Raw genomic sequence first — 21,191 nt, 5'->3', positions numbered from 1 at the left:
AAGGGACATACAGCCTGGAGAAGAGATGCTGGGTTTGGGGGTGGGGGGGGGGGAGCATGACGGCTGTCCTCCTGTGGAAGACAACCCGCCATGGTCAGTTCCTCGGTCTGTTTTGTTTAGCTAAGAGGACAGAACGGGTGGCAGTTGCCGGGAGGCAAACTGTTGTTCACTGAAAGGCAAACCTTGCCAGAAGCTTCCGCGCTATCATCAGACAGTGCGTTCTGGGCCACAGAAGGTGTTCAAGGAGAGACTGGATGTGGGGCTTTGAACGAGAGAGGAGCATCACCCATCAGAAGAAGCTGGACAAGGTCTTAAACTCTCTTCCAATATTAGCCTTATATATGTGTATATTGTTTTAATTTTTTTAATGTTTATTTTTGAGAGAGACAGAGAGTGAGCAGGGGAGGGGCAGAGAGAGAGGGAGACACAGAGTCTGAAACAGGCTCCAGGCTCCAAGCTGTCAGCACAGAGCCCGATGCAGGGCTTGAACTCCCGAACCTCGAGACCATGACCTGAGCCGAAGTCAGATGCTTAACTTACTAAGCCACCCAGGCGCCCCTATATATATGTATATCTCTAAAAGGTAGCCTATAATTTTATATATGCATATATACACATACACATGTAATGAGGTAGAATTTTAAAATGCAGCAATAGCTAGTGGCCGTCCAGACAATCCTGAGTACCCTGAACAGAGATAGGAACTATTTTGGAGCAGGACCTGCTGGCCGGAACTGTCCTGCCCTCCAGACTCACCGGCACAGGGAAGTTTTGCTCACGTGGAGTGTACTCCTGTCAAGGCAGAGCAGGGCTTCCTCACATGACTGGGCTTGGTCACCACACACCAGGTGAAAGTCCAAATTTCCCTTTGGTTATAGGTTTCCCAACAGGGCATTTTGTTATGGTCACGTCTGGCACGGACACTGCCCCTCTGCCCCACCCTTCCTGGCAGAAATGGGAAATGCAGGCCAAGCAGGAAGCCTTCACAAAGGCTGGCAAAGACCTCCCTCTGTCCACCTCCGTTCTGTCTGGACTGAGGTCTCATACTGTTCATGGTCTGGAACAGAGACGAGAAATGAGCCCCAAATAGACTGAAGGTGGAAAACAGCAGTTCTGTAGATGCTTACTATTTTGAATGTCTCAGAGAGCAGGAGAGACCCTCATGCCTGGAAGTTTCTAGAATTTTCTGCACATCAGAATCCACTGGGGAGCCTTAGAACTCCCAGTGCTCAATCCACACCCCATCTGCCTCTGCGGGTATGGCATACAGGCACCCACTTAGTTTACGACTGGCTGAGCACGCCCTCTGCACGGCCAGTTTTGAGAACCAGGGACTGAGCTCCAGGCTCCTCAGACATGAGGGGAAAAGCAGCACCTGGGGATCTTGCTATGATGTTGATTGATTCAGCAGGTCCGGGCGGGCCCCAGATCCTGCATTTCTAACAGGCTCCAGAGGGCTGCTGATGCCACTGGTCCGTGGACCACTGAGCAGCGAGACCCCAGCCACCTGACTACTTCAGCTCCACTTTACCAGCTGGACTAATTTTCCAGAAGGGCTGCGGGAGCCATTGACAGAGAGCCAGAGAGCAATTCGCCCTGTTCTGCTAGACAAGCTGGGGGGGGGGGGGGGGTGGCGCGGGCTAACCCAGGAGTGTTTCTTGCCTTTTGGGCTGCGGTCGTTACTTGCTGTTCATAGATGTCGAGGTTCTGGTTCATTAGGTCCAAGGCCTGCTTGCGGCCCACGAGTGCTAGAGGGCTGGGGGTGAAGATTGACTGGTGCTCGTACACAGCAGCCACGTAGTGTTCAGCCTCAGAGTGCTGGGCCACGCGTGGTTCCTCGGTGTGGACTCCCAGGGCAACCACGTAGCAGCCGAAGAGGAAAAGAGCAAGCTGACTGCCGGCTCCAGACATAATGCAGACCATAAATCTGGAACGTAAGGAGGCAAGGGGAAAACAGCTGAATAAAGAATCCTGCCAAGAATGTAACTTTTGCAGCTGTGACTTATTAATCTCAGCAATTAAACCTACCCGCCGTGATACTGCAACTCAAAGATTTGTTTCATGTTCCTAATAAAAGGGTCTGTGTTTCTCTCCAAACACGTAGCAAGCTACGTTTAAAATGGCTCGCTGTGTTAGTCTGGTTTTAGAATGTTTCCAAAACAGACCCGATGTTTGCCATGATTTTCTTCCCCAGCGTTCAGCAAGACGGCATTGTGTCACTACTCGCCTTGCTAGCCACGTACGTACCTAAGTTTTAGGCAAGAATAACTACCATGATTATTTTATATAATTCGGTGGCATATTCCACATCCCACCACCTGCCCTCCACACACACAAACGTGTCAACCATCCACGCCAGCTCTGACTGTTGCGATCCTGATAATACAGGTCGGCTTTCCTAGCTACGAAACTCTGATGGATTAAAATTCTCCCTGCATTTCTTTGGTCAGTAATGAATATAAAGGGTAAGTCCTTCTTAGCACGACATTCTTTATTTGGTGCAGAGAAGCTGCTGACTTCTACTTACGTGCCAGTGTCTACTCTTGGTTATGGATAGGTAAAAAGAGGGCTCCCAATCAAAGCGTTTTGTTTCTCCTCCTTGAATTTGGGAATCATCACCTTCTCAACCTCTGTCTCTGCGATTCCACCACTCGTGCTCAAAAGCATAATCGTTTGGAAATAAAATCCTTTTGCAGTGATAAAATGCAACCGTCTAGAAAATATACGAGGATTTTCTAGAAAACGTTAAGAGGATTTTCTAGGGCCTACACCCAGCTATGTAGGCCCTACCATAAGCAATTAGAAGTAAATTATGTCACTTACAATGACACTTCTGTGTGCCTTTTTTTTTCCCCAAGACTAGGAGTTTTTATTCCCAATAGTTATGTGTTACCGTGTTAGAGTGAATATTCCAATTCTTCCTTGAAAACCAGCCTGGCCTCCCAGCTGAAGCCCCTCGCCTGACACACAGATTTACCAGGGGGTGTGCCAAGGCCAGGCCACTTGCTCTGTGGAGATGCGCTGGGGCTGACCAAGTGCCCAGCAATCCGGATTAAACATCGAGATAACAAAGACAAATCAAGGAATCCTACTGCTGCTTTTTAAAAAGACAACGACGCCCTGTCCAAGTCTGACTCATAACTCCTGTGTTTGCATTTTAAAACCAAACTTTCCAGGCTGCAAACTTCCTTTTATTTTTCTCTTACTAGTTCCAGAAACAAAAGTAACCATAAGTATTTTCAGCAACAGAACAAGGACTCGGGAGGCTCAGTCTGAATCCTTGCAAAACCAAACACTTGTCGGGCTGAGCAGGCCTCATCCCACGGCCTTGTCTCACACACTGTTACTTCTTGTCCCAGGGACTAAGTGCACCATCCAGATTCCCAACCCCAGGACTTGTTGCCATTCATCTGGGACCCTGAACGATGTTCTGAGATTAGAACAAGGAGCCTTTGAGCAAGCAGTCATGAGATTTTGAGTAGAAACAAAAGTATAATTGATAAGGTTTCTTATCTGAATTTTGCCTCTGAAGACGAGCACGGGATAATTTTAACGGTCAAAATCTAGTTTCCGCTCCCTCTGGTTTCAGAATGATGATAATGGGGAATGGTTTGGGGGACAAACTTTCATCTTCAAAGACACATTCCCGGTATTTCTCAAGCCGTAGACGCTGGCCTCACTCAGAGGTGGGGAAACTGAGGCCGGGGGAGGGGAGAGTTGTGTGAACCCGTGCCCGGTGGAGCCAGCTCAGGAGTTCCTGGGGCCCAGCGAGGTGGTCACAGCATCCCCCTTTCTCAACAAAGAGCTGTGTGTCACCCATTTACTTGGGGACAGAGGACATTAGTTTAAGTGTCAGGACTTGCAAAATGGTAAAACAAGAAAACTGTGGAACCAGCAAGATACTACATTTCTTTCTATTTTGAGAAAGTAAAATGTAGATTATTTACAAAAGGTGCTTGGCAGGAGGGCTGTAAATGGCAATCACTTGTGTGTGAACAAAGGTGGGTGATAATAAGAGGTTAGGCAGATTTAACCAGGTATTCATGCTTGAAAGAAGCAAGCTTAATGAGGTAGGAGAGAATGAGTAATTATGATAAAAATAGGTACCACAGTTTGCCCGTCCCGATGTGTGGTGAAACAGCAGCCGGTTTAACCAAATTTGCAAATGCTGGCTTTCCCTCTTTATTTGGCACTACACAAATGTCTCAAGAAAACCAACAAGGCCCAAGATAGAGACTCTGGAGGGCACAGCGGGTAGGAGAGGGGGGCCGTTTTAATGGGGCAGGACAGCATCCAGATCTGGTTTCCGGTGGTTACCAGGTGCTGGTTCACCACAGAAAGCACAGGTGGGCTGGGGTGTTGGGGCTCCCTGGGAACAAGAAGCTTCCGGAAGTCCTGGGGCTCTTGGAAACCCAGCCATAGATGTAGTTCTAGAGCTGGCCAGGACCCGGACGATAAACAGCCGTGAGTACAGGCGTGTGCTCAGTCTGAAAAGGTACACACACACCCTCTTCCATCGGAGGGCATTTGACAGGCGAGCTAAAACTGCAGGAAGGCCTGACACGAAGGCCCCGTCTGGGTGACTGTGTGCCCCCACACCCTGCTTCATCCACTCAGCTCACCACAACCCTCTGATGTGGGGGCTCGGGCTTACAGGGTGCCCTGAGTCTCACTGCCAGGAAACAGCACAGTGGGGAGGATGCTCCCTTCAGACATCCAAGAGACATCAGACTGTGAGCCAGACGCAGGTATAGGTGTCAGGGGTACAGCCATGAACAAGCCCGGCCCTTCCTCAAGCAGCCCCACTCAGGATGTATGGGGAGACTGACCACAATCAAATAAACACTGAGGATGCCTTACGCAGTATGTGCAAAGGGGAAATAAAGACAGGGAAGGGGGCAGCGAGGGTCTGGCCTGGGTGGGGGACAATTTTAAATAGTATGGTCAGGAAAGGTCTCAGTGAGGTGAGGTCTGCCAAAGGTGAGGGAGGAGGGCATGTGGATGCCTGGGGGAAATGTTCCAGGCAGAGAGGACAGCTAGGTCAACAAGGCCTGAGTGGGAACTTGCTGAGAGGGTTCAAGAAACCAGCAAGAAGAACAGTGGGCTGGAGCCCAGGGCAGAGGAAGACAGCAAAAAGTGAAGTCAGAGAAAAATCACAGGCCCCGTCCCCGGTCTCTCACAATGCAGGGCAGTTGCCCTGTCTGCTTCCATTCTCCCCCTTCTAGAACAGCCCGTGAGATCCGGTTAAAGCCTAAGTCAGTCCTGACACTCCTCTGCTCAAAATCTTCCAATGCCTCCCCACTTCATGCAGAGGAAAAGCCAGAGTCCGTACAGTATGCCAATAGGAATGATCTGGGAGACAGGAAGTTGTTGACGGGGTGGGGAGAGCTTTGCTGGAGTGACATCTCTAAGCAAGCATCCTGACCTTTTAACTGCCCCAGAGAAGCCCCAGCATCTCATTTCATCATGAAAAATGTTCCTCTGACACTAATCCTGGTCGGGAAGGTTCCTGTGGTCTCTGAGAAAAAGAAATCAAAGTCTAAATTACACGGAAAGCTATTTTGTGGAAATTTGGTAACATATCACTCACTGGTTATTTTTACACATGAAAACTTTTTTTTTCCACTCTGCTAAGTGATTCATCTTGATAATTAGCTGTATTTCCTTCCTGGCCATACTAGTACAATAGTATCTTTTGCAATAAAATGAAAGGATTGTTATTAAGGTACTCTTAATAAGATAATTTCAGAGGCAGGTATATACATTTAAAAATTTATATATAGAACTATGGATCATTTTAATAAAAGATCCTGTCATGCCTGCCTTGTCAGGGAGAAGAACAGTCCCATGACTGGGAAAGGAGGCAGGAAAAGTCAGCAAAGGAAATGTCACATCCTGTGGAACAAAGCTGAGAGAGCCGCTAAGTCAGTAAGGAATCAGCACACTCTACGTTCCTGTGCATATCTGGCAGGATGCCCCCCAAGTCACTGTAAAGTTCCAGATAGTTTTAAACTTATGAAGTTTATGATATCCTTGCCTGGATTCTTTTACAGAGCGAGAAATAATGTCCAATCTCCACCTAAGTTACATAATCTGAATTTAAAGAAATCCCAAAATAGACCTTTTATTTCCTAGAAAGCCGCCTATTTTCTGGTTCCCCCCTCTGCTGATGCTAGTTGTGAGCTCGCCTGGGACTGGCCCCTGGAATAAGATGCCCCACGATGGTTTTAGCTTGGACAGTTTCATGCAAACCTATCCACCGACGACACTTTTGAGGTCTCAGTAGGAAATGTCAAGTGTAAATAAAACACTTGTGAGTGGCAAGTGATGATGGTGTCAAGATTCAAGGCTGAACTCCAAACAGCGAGTAAATTACCCAGTCCTCCGAATTGAACTGGTAAGTTGCGATTTCATTTTTTTTTGAAATTCCACCTATGATCTTAAAAAAAAAAAGAGAGAGTGACATACAGAAGTGTAACTTTGGAGCAGGCCTTTGATTAGGGCCTATTTCTGTTCCATTGACTACAGTAGTTTACCTTAGGACACCAAATGAGCAATCAAAGGATTGTGACACTTGAATCTAACTGTAAGTCCTCTCTCTTTTCCTCAAATGGGAAATTGTCTTCATAATTTAAGTCAAATAATACTTCTCCCTGAAACGCCCCGGTATTTAATGTAAGAAGGTGCTTTCTTTTTCTTGCGTGGACAGAAAGAGCCCCTGCGGAGATGGAATCTACAGGTTCGCTGCTGCCACCATGTGGACAAACGGAGGATCATTGGCCCACGTTGGTTCGCTCTTAAGTCGCACAATAGCAAAGTGATTCTTGTGTAGTAAGTGGATGGTGTTTTTCCTGCTTTCCTTCTCATTTTTATTTTTTTTCTGCTTCCCGCTGTAAAAGAGGTTTTCCAAGATGTGGGCTTCATGAAAACTTTTTTTATTTGCCATGCTTCCAGGACCCAATTTAGGACTGTATTCACAAGTCCTAAATTTGTTGCCATCTCCTACCTTACAGTGGTACACTTCATAGGATGTGACTGGATTTGCAGTGACACAGCCCAGCCACACTGTGACAGGCAGCACAATGAATGGCGGAAATCTAGCTGACTTAAGGGTTCTAGGGGAACAAAATTTTATATCAACGCCACACTGACTTTTACATGTTACATGCTAACATTTTCGAATCATTTTCACCATCCGTTATTTCATTTTATCTTCCTATCGCAGAAAGCAGTGGAAGTGAAATGGTAAAATTCTATTTTCACGGTGAGGGAAAACTCCAGCACTAGTTAGTAGTGAGAACAGACTGGAAACCAAGTCTCCTGACTCCTGGTCCAGCCCTTCTGGCACATGTTGAAGAACTGGGGCAATTTATCAGTCAAACGTTCAAAGACCACTGGGTAGTGTTCAATTTAGCCGCAGCAGAAACAGATTCCAAGTAGCACTCCCAAGGGAGAATCTGGGGGGTCAGACCACAGCAGTGGTTCTCAAACGTGAGCATCCCTTCAGTCACCTGGAGGGCTTGCCCACACAGATCCCTGGACCCCGTGCCTAGAAGTTTTGATTCATCAGGTCTGGGACAGGGCCCCAGAATGTGCATTTTCTAACAAATTCCTAGGTGATGCTGATGCTGATGTTCCTGGCATGCAGTCATACCTGGAAACCCACTGGGCTAGAAGGTAAAGGCACACAGAACATATGTTCTGATTCCTAAATTTCCCTCATGTCGAAGACATGATTCAGAACCTTTATTTCCTGAGTGCCTCCTCAACAGGGCTGATAGAATTGGGGCAGATTTCAAAGTGTTTCCACCATATTTAATGAAAATAAGTGGCAAAGTATTTAACACTCAAACTAAGGGGGAAAACTTCCCCCAAACAATCCGGGTCCATGTCAAAGGATTCAGTGCTTGTCCTTAGCCTTAACAGAAACATCATTGTAGAACCAGGTTGTTGCTGGTTTTCATTTGTTTAAAGTTCCTGATTTTTTAAAGTTTTTTTTATTTATTTTGAGAGAGAGACAGAGAGAAAGAGAGCATGCACACAAGTGGGGGAGGAGAATTGAGAGAGAGAGAGAGAGAGAGAGAGAGAGAATCTCAAGCAGGCTCTGAGCTGTCAGCGCAGAGCCCGATGCAGGGCTCAAACTCATGGACCATGAGATCATGACCTGAGCCAAAGTTGGACACTTAACCGACTGAGCCACCCAGGTGGCACCCTAAAGCTCCTGATTTTAAAAGACTAAAACCCAGACAATAGATAAATATTTTGTTATATAGTTAATACATTTATACATTTAAATTATACACTTATAAATAAATAGGTAATCTAAAAAATCTCCTATGTTCTGCAAAAACGTATCAGTTTCCGTCTCAAAAACATAGCAGAAATCCTTAGGGGTCAAAATTGAACCACTGACGATATAAGTCTCAAACTGGGTCCAGAGACTTTGTGGTCTGAGACTAATAACAAAGGAAAGAGCACACCCTAAGGTCAGGAACACGACAGGGATGTCCACTCTCAGCACTGTTATTCAACATAGTATTGGAAGTCCTAGCCTCAGCAATCAGACAACACAAAGAAATAAAAGGCATCCAAATAGGCCAGGAGGAGGTCAAACTTTCACTCCTCACAGATGACATGATACTCGATATGGAAAACCCAAAAGATTCCACCAAAAAACTGCTAGAACTGATCCATAAATTCTGCAAAGTCACAGCATATAAAAATCAATGCACAGAAATCGGTTGCATTTCTATGCAGCAATAATGAAGCAACTGAAAGAGAGATCAAGGAATTGATCCCATTTACAACTACACCAAAACCCATAAAATACCTAGGAATAAACCTAACCCAAGAAGTGAAAAATGTATACACTGAAAACTATAGAAAGCTTATGAAAGAAATTGAAGAAGACGCACAAAAAAGGAAAAATATTCCATGTTCATACATTGTAAGAACAAATATTGTTAAAAGGTTGATACTACCCAAAGTGGTCTACATATTCAGTGCAGTCCCTATCAAAATAACACCAGCATTCTTCACAGAGCTCGAACGAACAATCTTAAAATGTGTATGGAACCAGAAAAGACCCTGAATAGCCAAAGCAGTCTTGAAAAAGAAAACCAAAGCTGGAGGCATCACAATCCCGGACTTTAGGACGTATTACAAAGCTGTAATCATCAAGACAGTATGTCCTGGAACAAAAACAGACACTTATATCAATGGAATAGAATAGAGAACCAGAAATAGGCCCATAAACATATGGCCAACTAACCTTTGACAAAGCAGGAAAGAATATCCAATGGAATAAAGACAGTCTCTTCAGCAAGTGGTGCTGGGAAAACTGGACAGCGACATGCAGAAAAATGAACCTGGACTGCTGTCTTACACTAGACACAAAAATAAATTCAAAATGGATGAAAGATCTAAATGTAAGACAGGAAGCCATCAAAATCCTGGAGGAGAAAGCAGGCAAAAACATCTCTGATTTTAGCCACAGCAACTTCTTACTCAACATGTCTCTGGAAGCAAGGGAAACAAAAGCAAAAATGAAAGGGTTTGTACCCAAAATCTATAAAGAACTTATCAAACTCAACACCCCAAAACCAAATAATCCAGTGAAGAAATGGGCAAAAGACATGAATAGACACTTCTCCAAAGAAGACATCCAGATGGCTAACAAACACATGAAAAAATGCTCAACGTCACTCATCATCAGGGAATACAAATCAAAACCACAATGAGATACCACCTGATACTTGTCAGAATGACTAAAATTAACAACTCAGGCAACAACAGAGGTTGGCGAGGATGTGGAGAAACTCGAACCCTCTTACACTGCTGGTGGGAACGCAAACTGGTCCAGCCACTCCGGAAAACAGTATGGAGGTTCCTCAAAAAACTAAAAATAGAACTACCCTACGACCCAGCAATTGCACTACTAGGCATTTATCCACGGGATACAGGTGTGCTGTTTCGAAGGGACACATGCACCCCCATGTTTCTAGCAGCACTATCCACAATAGCCAAAGTATTGGAAAGAGCCCAAGTGTCCATCGATGGATGAATGGATAAAGAAGATGTGGTTTATATATACAATGGAGTATTACTCGGCAATCAAAAAGAATGAAATCTTGCCATTTGCAACTACATGGATGGAACTAGAGCGTATTATGCTAAGTAAAATTAGAGAGAGACAAATATCATATGACTTCACTCACATGTGGAATTTAAGAGACAAAACAGATGAACATAAGGGAAGGGAAGCAAAAATAATATAAAAACAGGGAGGGGGACAAAACATAAGAGACTCTATAAATACAGAGAACAAGCTGAGGGTTGCTGGAGGGTTGTGGCTGGGGGGATGGGCTAAATGGGCAAGAGGCATTAAGGAGGACACTTACTGGGATGAACACTGGGTGTTACATGGAGGGAATGAATCACTGGATTCTACTCCTGAAATCATTGTTGCACTATATGCTAACTAGGATATAAATTAAAATAATAAATAAATAAATAGATGAATGAATGAATGAATGAATGAATGAATGAATGAATACGTAAATAAATAAGTAAGCACAGAGAAGGCTTCTTCCACTGCCAGTCAGTCTTCAGAGAAAAGAATGATGGGGTCACTTGCAGCCACTTTGCTCTTCTGGAATATTTATAGCTTCCAGTTAGGCTTTACCTTCTTCATCCTCTAAGAATGAATCATCAATTTCCCCAAAATGGGTCTCAGTGAATGTCAGCAAAGAATTATTTTTCAAAGTCTTTGGGAAATTTTTCCTCCATTTCTTTGTTGGACTACCTTCAACTAGAGGAACCACCTTCAGAAGAACCATCAGAAGAACCACCTTCTAGATAATGAGGACCTGACGGCTGGACATCCAGAAGTAATACAACCAGTGCAAGGAAAATATGACGTCCCAAAACCTGAGGTCAAATTTTTCAGGGAAGATGTGCTCAGAAATGAGGGCAATGTAAAGACTCTTTGTGATTAAAAAAAATTTTTTTAGTGTTTATTTATTTTTGATAGAGAGGAAGAGAGAGAGCATGAGCAGAGGAAGGGCAGAGAGAGAGAGGGAGACACAGAATCCGAAGCAGGCTCTGAAGCAGATGTGGGGCTCGAACCCACGAACTGCAAGATCATGACCTGAGCAGAAGTTGGATGCTCAACTGACTGAGCACTGAGGTGCCCCAAGACTCTTTGTGATTATTAAGTGTATGGACACAACATGTCTAAGGGTGGAGTGGGTGAAACATCACTGTAAGTCCATCACCCCTGTGCTCTTACCTACCAGTGTTCAGGAGTGAAAATCCAAATCACAGAACCACGACGATGGTGGAAATGCCCTGGATGCAGACAGTGAAGAACAATGGAATGGGCACCACAGCCAGGGAACCACACTCCCCAAGGCAAAAGAACAATCCTTAATAAAATGATCTGGAGGGGTGCCTCGGTGGCTCAGTCAATTAAGCAGCTGACTCTCGATTTCGGCTCAGGTTGTGATCTTACGGTTGGTGACTTCGAGCCCTGTGTTGGGCTCTGTACTGACACTGCAGAGTCTTGCTTGGGATTCTCTCTCTCTGTCTCTCTCTGTCCCTCCCCTGCTTGTGCTCTCTCTCTCTCTCTCTCTCTCTCAAAATAAATATATAAACTTTAAAAAATCTGGAAACACTGAAAATAAATAACAGTAGGAAGTATGAAACAAACAACAAACAAAGCTAAAGTAAGACACAGCACTAAAGAAAACATGCTGAAGTCTACTTTTTCCTAAGGAGAAACCAGAAGTTATTACATCGCGGGGAAGGCACAGTCAAGATCACCAAGAGAGAAACAGCACAAAGCAGGCAAACAGGTCCAAATGTGATCCGTTCTGAGTACCTATAGAGCATTCTCCTGACACAAACGTGGTGGGAACATGCAGGCGACCCCACAGTATGGGCAGGCGCTCACGGTATTCAGCTAGAGCACAGTACACAATCAAGAGTAACGGACTTTCCAGCCTATTCACTAAGTCGGTTGTCTTCTCCATCCATGGTATGGTAGAGGTGTAGAGAAATGGTTAGTATCTCCACCTTTGTCTCACTTCCTGAAGGCCCTGAGTAGTTTTGTTTGCTTCCGCTTTGATCAGATCAGTAGTTACTCGTGTGCCTTCTTCCCTCTGGTAAAGATCCCAGCTCAGCCACAGCTGCATCTCCTCCAAGCTCAGGGCTCTTTGGGGTTGATGGAAGGGTGGAGTTGGATGGGGAGGTTTCTGACTCTGCCATGATAGTTGGTGCTACATTCCTGAGCACTGGGGGCAAAGCAGAAGGGAATAGTCTAGCTCTTCTTAGGAAAGAACTTACTCCTAAACTTGAAGGGGATCAAGACCCAGAGTCAGGATTTAACCCAAACTGATTTTGTGCCAAAGCCTATATTCTTTTTATGCCAATGCAACTCAAAACAATGGGGGGAAGCATGTGATTGAATAAGTAATATTGGGATGACTGACTTACAAACAATTTGGAATGAAGTTTATTTTTTATTTTTTTTAAATAGCCCCAACACGGGGCTTGAACTTACGACCCTGAGATCACAACCTGAGCTGAGATCAAGAGTCGGGCACTTAACTGACTGAGACACCCACGCGTCCCTGGAATTAAGTTTAGACATCTTAGGCCATATACAAAAATAAACTCAATATCAAGAGCTATTTGAATGATAGGAAAACTAGCATAAATTAGAATTTGCCATCAGATATTTGATGAAACCACTTTCTAAAACCTGAAGGCGTTTAAACAACAGAAGAAACAGACTGACAGATTAAAATTTACATGCAAAATATAAACATCAAGACAACAGTCATAAACAGGCAATGAACAAGAACAGATATAAATGAGAAGAAAACAATCATAAGCAAACACTTTGAAAGATTCTGAACTTGGGGGCGCCTGGGTGGCTTGATTGGTTAAGCGTGTAACTCTTGACTTTGGAGATCCAGCTGAAGGTCAGACCCTATGCTGACAGCCGGAGCCTGCTTGCGATTCTCTTTCTGCCCCTCCCCTCCCAAATAAATAAAATAAACATAAAAAAAAGACTTTGAATTTATGTACAAAATAGACATTAACTAGTCTTAGTCCAAAGTATTAAATTTGTAAAAGAAGTAAGGTAAATTAGTAAAATGATAAAGAACAGCAATTTCTCACTGGGAAAAAAGTTTGACAATCTCTATTATGAATTATAGTCTACTTCTGGGACTTTATCCTAGGAAGTCATTCAAAACAAAAGTTAGTTGAAATGACAACATACCATGGAAGTAAAGAATACGGGCTTTTGAGTTTCAACATATGTGAGTTCAAATCCTGGCTACGATTTACTCACTATAGAACTTTGAGTAAATAAGTTATCTGTCAGTTAGAAATGTAAAGTGCTTAGTGTTCAAGAAGTGGAAGCCAGTTCAAATTGAAGAATAACTCCCAGCAGCTAAAAGTTGGAAACAAACAATACTCAATATGAAGAGAGGTATGAAAATTGATGTATATAAACCAGGTGGAATATTAAGCAAACACGGAAAAAACAGTTAAGAAGACTCTAATGATGGGCCACATTTAAGATGTGCTAAATAAACATATAATAAATATCTTTCTGTATTTACAACGATAATAGCTAAGTAAAACATGTATACATGTGACCAAAGACTCGAAGAGAATGTGAATTAATGAAAACATGGCAGGTCATCTTATGGGGATTTAAAATATTTTCTTAAATGTTACCCTGTTTTTCTAATAAATGAAAAACGTAAGGGAAAAAAAAAAACAGCTGAGACTTCTGGCTTACAGTCTGGCATATAAGGAGCTTGGAAGGAGCCATTCTACTGTTTACAAGTAAAAACCTAAAAGATCTGAAAACCAACAACTCTTCGTAATTGTTTCAGAGAACTGAGGTCACGGGGCAAACCGTTGCCTCCAAAATTAGAGAGACAGACAGGTGGATACAGAGAAGCACAGAAACCTCCGTGGAGCCAGTACTAGCACAGGAAAACTTCAACTGCAACGGACAAATTTTGGAGGCTCAGGGCAGGTAAGTCAGAATTAAGAACTTCCGGCTTGGGGGGCAGGGTACCCACACTTTTGTGAGTTTTGCCTCCAAGAGCTCTACCAGGTTGTCCCAGTGAACACTGGGAAAAAATCTCATGTTTCTGGCAGGGAGAAGGGGAAAGCAGTCAGAGCATTCTGTTCTTCAGGAGGACTGCCCTCAAGAGAACCGAGCTAACCAATTAAGGTTTTATCAGAGCCTGACTGACCTGGAGGAAGGGGAAATACCCACCTCCAGCCCCATCTCACCATCCGGTGAACTTGTGAAGTTCACAGTACAAGGCACGGGCTCACTGCAAGACAGTGCGACTTCCATACCCAATTCCACTCTGCCGCAGGCTGGAAGAACCACCCCAAAGCCCTGCCCCTTGACTTCATTTAAATTGCTTTGGCCCCCAGCTACAAGGAAGGCTGGGAAGAGTGCTGCATTACCATCTTGAATAAAATGAAGATTTTGCCAGATAAAATATAGGAAGCCAAGTTAAGCTTGACTTTTGGATAAACAAGTGTATTGGGACATACTTGTGCTAAAAAATTATTCATTGTTTATCTGAAAGTCAAATTTAACTGGGAGTCCTGGGTGCCCTGTTTTGTTTTTCTAAATCTGGCAACTCTACCCATAAGTGACCAACTAACCACTACCATGGCTTTTATGCTTATCACTTCCTTTAAAAGAAAAAAAAAGCTTTATGACCCAATGTGCATCCCTAGACATTTAGTCTTCCTAATTTAAAAACACTGATATATTGAGGTGCCTGACTGACTCAGAACAGCATGAAACTCTTGATCTCGGGGTCGTGAGTTCAAGCCCCATGTTGGGTGTAGAGATTACTAAAAAAGTAAATTAAAAAAAAATTAAAACATTGATATAGGCTTTAAGTCTCTTTTAATCTAGAATTTCCTTTTTCGTCCCTTTTATTTCCATAAAACAAACTTGTTGAAGAAGCCTGTAGATTAGACCTGTAGATTTTCCAACAGAACGGGTTGTATTATTGCAAATGCATGGTGAGGTTCAAACTTTTCCTCTTTCTTTGCTATTTCTTGCCAATTGGCAGCTGGATCCAAGACTGGATCAGACTCAGTGTCCATCCTTTTGGCAAGGCTATGGGTGGCAGTGTGTATTTTCATCACGAGGCACGTGTCTAACTCTCTTCTCATAATCTTAGCACAAAACATTGATACTTAATGCCTTTATATGTTCATTGGGGATTGCCAAGTGCTAGCTTTCTAATTCCATCATTTTATTTATTAATTGGAATACTTTTTATAAAAAGACATTCTATTTTATCTGCTCTTTGGTTATCTAGTGGTACAATGCATACAGAAAAGGCAGGATAAATGCTAGATTCTCTCTTCCATTCTTTTTAAAATCAGTTTTCAAGACAATGAATCGGTTCTCTATTATTCTCTGAAGTTGACCAATTTTTTAAAATATCATTTATGGGTGGCTCAGTTGGTGGAGCATGCAACTCTTGATTTCAGGGTTGTAAGCCTGAGCTCCATGTTGGGTGAGGAGATTACTTAAAAATTAAAAAAAAAACTTTAAAAAATATCATTTATGAACTCATATATTTAAACATATTTTATGAGTTCCTCTCCATCTCAATTATTATCATTATTGAAACTCAAAGTATCCCATCCTTGGCCAATGGCAGCCTCTTCAAGTTAGCTATAGATTCTTCTTGATATTACCCTAGTAGTTTCTAATAGCTTTTCTGCAATCTGACATTAAACTATGTCCCAAGCTTCTCTTGCACATTCCTTGGCTCAGGTCTAGAAGTAGCCATTTCTCCAGGGAGCCTGGGTACAAAATTTATTCTCCGAAAAGACTAATGAAATTAAGCAAATCTCCATCAAGATTGATCAGGAACAAAAGTAATAAACAGGCATATGAACATAAAGAAAAAAATTAAAAGGGAACATAACAAAGATTTAGAATTGATTATCTGTTACTCTGGAACAAATATATGTTGAATGGATATGTGGATGAAACACATAACTTTTTAGGAAAATAAAATTTACCAAAACTAAGTCCAAAAAAGAAAAAAACTAAGCACACCAATTATCCAAGAAAAATTAAATTATCAAAGACTCCCCCCCAGAAGCACCAATCTTGGTCTACTTTTTAGGGGAATTCTCCCAAACATTCAAGGAAAAGACACATACTGTATTTTTTTTATATGAAGATATTTACACCTATGTATTTTATACAAACTGTCCCAAAATTTTTAAAAAGATGGTATAACCTTGATACCCACACTAGATAAGGATAGTTCAAGAAATGAAATAATGGTTGACTCTCACTCTTAAACACAAATGTAGAAAGTCTAAATAAAAATAATAGCAAACTGAATTATGCAATGTATAAGAAGAAAATCATCATCATGACCAAACGAGGTTTATCACAAGAATGATAAAGCATTTAATATGAAAAAGTATATCAACTTAATTCACTGTATTAACAGGTTAAATGAAATAAAAATGCCACTTATCAGTGCTTCTTATCTATATTGTACTGGAGGTCTTAGGTAGTGCATTAAGCTAAGAAAAAGAAATAGAAAAGATAAAAGACCAAGAAAATAAAAAACAAACTTTCATTGAATCTATGTTTATCTACAAAGAAATCCAAGAGAATCCATAAACAAATTATTATAATTAATATGAAAGTATAGTAAAATAGTTACATTTAAGACCAACGTACGAAAATTAATTGCATTCTAATACAGTGGCCCCCTAAAACTAGAAAATGCAAAAAAATCAATAAAAAGTTAGGTGCTTAGGAATAAATATAGCAAGTATAATGAAATATTTATTGAAAGACATTAAAGAAGAATAAAATAAATGGAGAGATATGCTTATGGCAAAAAGACTCAATAATATAAAGACATTGTTCTATCCAAATTAATCTATAAATTCAATATAATTCCAATTGAAATTCTAATGAGTGTTAAACTGGAATGTGATAAACTGATTCTATAATAATAGAAAAAGACCATGAATAGATCTGGTAGGCAGAATAACGGCCCTTTAAAGACATTCTAATCCCCAGAACCTGTGAGTATGTTGGTTACATGGCAAAAAGGGAATTAAAGTTGCTAAAGATGCTAAAGTTGCCTGGGTGGCTCGGTTGGTTAAGCATCCAACTCTTGATTTTGGCTCAGGTCATGATCCCAGCATCATGGGATTGAGCCCACATTAGGCTCCATGCCGAGTGTGAAGCCTGCTTCACACATATACACACATATATACATATACACACATATATACACACACACATATATATATATACACACACATATATACATATATATATACACATACACATATATATACATATACATATATATACATATATATATTATATGTGTGTATATGTATTTTTAAAGGTTGCTAAAGAGCTGACTGTAAAATAGACATTATCCTGGATTATGTAAGTAGGCTCAATGCAATCACCAGTGCCTTTATGAGTGAAAGTAGAAGAGGGAGAACCAGAGGGATGGCAGCATGAGAAGGTTTAGGCCTGATACTGTTCACATTGCCAAGAATGTGGGAAGCCTCTAGAAGCTAGAAGGAGTCTCTTTTAAGGCCTCCAGAAAGGAACGCAGTCCTGCCAGCATTTTGATATTATCCCAGGGGGACCCATTTCAGACTTCTGAACTATAGAGCTATAAGATAATGCATTTATGTTGTTTTTAAGCCACCAAATTTGTGGTAATCTGTTATAGCAGTGATAGGACATTATAGCAACTGACAAGGTGTTTTCAAAAGAACAAAATAGAAGGACTTCCCTACCAACATAAGACTTATTTCAAAAAAACTAAGAAAGAGCAGAGTACAGAGACAGACCACATACATATATGGAAACTTGATAATATAACAGAGATGACACTATGGATCATTGGGATAAGAATGAACTATACCATAAATGGAAAATGGATATTTTGCGAAATTGACTAGCAAAAATGGCTAGCAATGATTCCTCTCTCCATATTCATGTTTCTTTATCATATCACTTTTAATGCCATCTTAGTCAGAGTCTGAACTCGGCCATGTAACTTGCTTTAGCTGATAGGATGTTAGCAACCATGATACACAAAGGTTCCACAATGGGGTTTGTCCCCTTTTGCAATCTGCTGCCACCATCTGAAGAAGCCCAGGGACACCTGTTGAATGATGAGAGATAACTGGTTCAGTAGCAATATACCTGCCACCCCAGTGGGTAACCAGTCAGCTTCCAGTGGCAGAGTGACCTAGCAACTGACCACGGGCACATGAAGGAGCCCAGCTGAGTCCAGCCTCACAAGACTATAAATTAAATAAATGGTCGTCGTTTTAAGTCACTGAGTTTTAGAGTGATTAATTACACAGCAAATCTAATTGATATAGATATTATGTGGAAAAAACCCTTGGAATGATACCTTCCATCACATGTAGAAATCAATTCCAGGTAGGCTAAACTTTTTGATGAAAATATAGAAAAATAAATCTCACCCCAGGTTAAGGAATATTTTCTCAATTAAGATACAAAGAATATGAAACAGAAAGGAAAAGAATTGTCAAATGTGACCACACCCCAAAACCCCACAACTTTGCACCTCAAAAGTAACTATAAACAAAGTTAAAAGACAAAGCATAAGCATTCAGAATATATAAAGAATATCTACAAATAAATAAGAAAAAGATAAACAATCCATAAAGAAATGGGCAAAAGATCTAAAAGACGCAATTGACAGAACAAGAAAACCCAGATGGCATATCTATACCTGTATCTTCATTAGTAGTCAGGGAAATGCAAATGAGAAGCCATTTCACATTCACGTAGATTGGCAAAAATTTCAAATTTCATGATTGAGAATGTGGAGAAAGGGGAGCTCTTATAAACAGAATGTGGGACTATCAATTGGTACAGTAACTTTGGAGACCAATTTGGCAATATCTAGTAACACTGATGTGACCCGCCCCTAGCCACATATACATAAAAACTCACACAGGCACACCAGGGGACATGCAAAAATGTTTAGAGAAATTTGTTTATAACAATGAAAAGTTAAAGATAACCTAAATGTCCATCCAGTAAAGAATGGATAATGTGAGGGGTGCCTGGGTGGCTCAGTCGTTTAAATGTTCAACTTTGGCTCAGGTCATGATCTCATGGTTCCTGAGTTTGAGTCCCACATCGAGCTCTGTGCTGACAGCTCAGAGCCTGGAGCCTGCTTCAGATTCTGTGTGTCCCCCTCTCTCTCTGCCCCTCCCCCGCTCATGCTCTGTCTCTCTCTGTCTCAAACGTAAATAAAAACATTAAAAAACTAAAAAAAAAAAGAGAATGGCTAATGTGGGAATTATAAACACCAAATTCAAGATAGTGGTTACCTCTATGGCACAGGGGGTGGAAAAAACACTGGGGAAGGGATCCACAGGGAGCTTCACTGTATTTTTAATGAATTTCTTGAGCTAGGGGCTGGGTACATGTGTATGAATCCATCTCTGTTCCCATTCATGGGTTTGAAAGATGCCATAAATGTTAAATATAAACAAACTTTAAAGTGAATAAAACAATATGTCACAGGTAAGCTCTGAAGGGGAACTCAAAGGTTATGACACAGAAGGAAGTTCAAGGGCCTAAACTCTTAATCAGGAAGATGTCCCTCACCTGGGATTACACCCCAGCAGTTCCATTCAGAACCCCGGGAATCATTCAGAGATTCTGCCCCAGAGTGGATTCTTTGTTTTGCTCCCATGAGGAACAGATTAAAAGCAAAACAAAACAATAAGGTACACTTTTAAAAGCTAAGGAAAGGGACTGTAATGAAGGCTAATGGCAAAACAGAAGAAACAAATGAAAACAGAAGCATTGAACTATTGCTACCATTTTTCATAAGTGATAGCTGTCCCCCACCCCACCCCCACCATGGGCCACCCCCAAGTGTGGGGTTCTATCATACTGAGAAATATTGGATTACGGTTTCTAAGCCACTTGAGATAAATCTCTTACATCCTCATAGCATGACACACAGTTGTCACCATTTTCTGGTGCGCTTTACATAAAGTAACATGTTTATTAGTGATTTAACGATTGCTGAAGTCAAACCACCCCAAATTTAAATTGAAAAACAAACAAACAAACAAACACACAATGGACAAAGACACAGCAATAAGAGGGACACAATGTTTCTTCAGTTTCTGCCCAACTGCGTTTCCCACTCCAGGTCTGGGTCTAGCTGGCATTCAAATGTAGAGAAAAGGTGCTTGTGTGTCCTAGCCAAGGACAGAAATCCAACCTTTCTCTAGGTCACAGACAACTGGAAAAAAAACCCAGTACCCGTCCCCGAGTACCCGTCTCCCAGTAATAGGCATTAAACCTGTCCCAGACACCTCAATAATAAAACTGCTTTTCACTGGTTTTGCTTCAAGCCTATTTCTGAGCTTTGGTACTTTGCAGTCCATCAATTTAATGAGAAGCAAAGATCAACTTAACCTATTTTATTCAAAGAACATTTTATTTTATATTTTATTTTCTGCTCTAATTATGTTCACACATTTTTTTTATAGCACATTTCTTGCTGTACGGTTTTCAGTGTTGGTTTTAAAAAGAGTATTCTACATAGATATCCTTTTTTCTTTTTGTTATTGTTGCTTGCTTTTTGTTTTTAAGGTACTTAGTTTCAGCTTTCTTTTATTTCAGCCAATTTTCTTTTCTTTTCAGCCATTCTATAATATATCACAAATAACCCTAATTCATTTCTTCACTTGATAACCAAACACTTCACATCTTGATAACATAGGTTTGTGAGACAATTTCTTATAGGTTCAGCTGGTGTTTTGCTTTTTAAATAATCACAAGGATTTTTAGTGTCTTTGTTTACTGAAATTAAAACATACTATCATAATTTGGGGGCCTGAGGAGTTACTATTACTTTTAGAAACGGCCTTTAGAGAATATATTTTCTCTAGGCACTATATTTGCAACTCTTAATAAGTTACCTGGTTGCCTGGATATTCTCTTTACCCAGATGAACTTGGGCATAGACACTTTGATGACCACCTCTGCTCTTTGTTTGTTTGTTTATTATTTTATTTCTTTAAGAAGCCTTCACACCCAGCACGAAGCCCAATGTGGG

General features: G+C 41.5%; 1 protein-coding gene across 4 annotated transcripts in view; it reads right to left on the bottom strand.

Annotated features, from left to right (window-relative positions):
* BTD (biotinidase) overlaps nucleotides 1-21,191 on the bottom strand; it is a 30,062-nt gene that overhangs the window by 6,207 nt on the left and 2,664 nt on the right. For 2 of the 4 annotated variants that reach the window (XM_006936433.5, XM_003992138.6), the window contains one exon: nucleotides 1,663-1,927. In XM_006936433.5, coding sequence (XP_006936495.2) covers nucleotides 1,663-1,927 — 265 coding nt within the window. Of the gene's footprint in view, nucleotides 1-1,662; nucleotides 1,928-2,028; nucleotides 2,248-2,527; nucleotides 2,552-21,191 lie in introns of those variants that run through there. The other 2 variants (XM_045037641.1, XM_045037643.1) reach the window with 2 other exon arrangements.

This window comes from Felis catus, chromosome C2, assembly GCF_018350175.1.
Source record: "Felis catus isolate Fca126 chromosome C2, F.catus_Fca126_mat1.0, whole genome shotgun sequence".
Taxonomy (NCBI): Eukaryota; Metazoa; Chordata; class Mammalia; order Carnivora; family Felidae; genus Felis; species Felis catus.
This window is presented reverse-complemented; position numbering and strand designations above follow the sequence as displayed.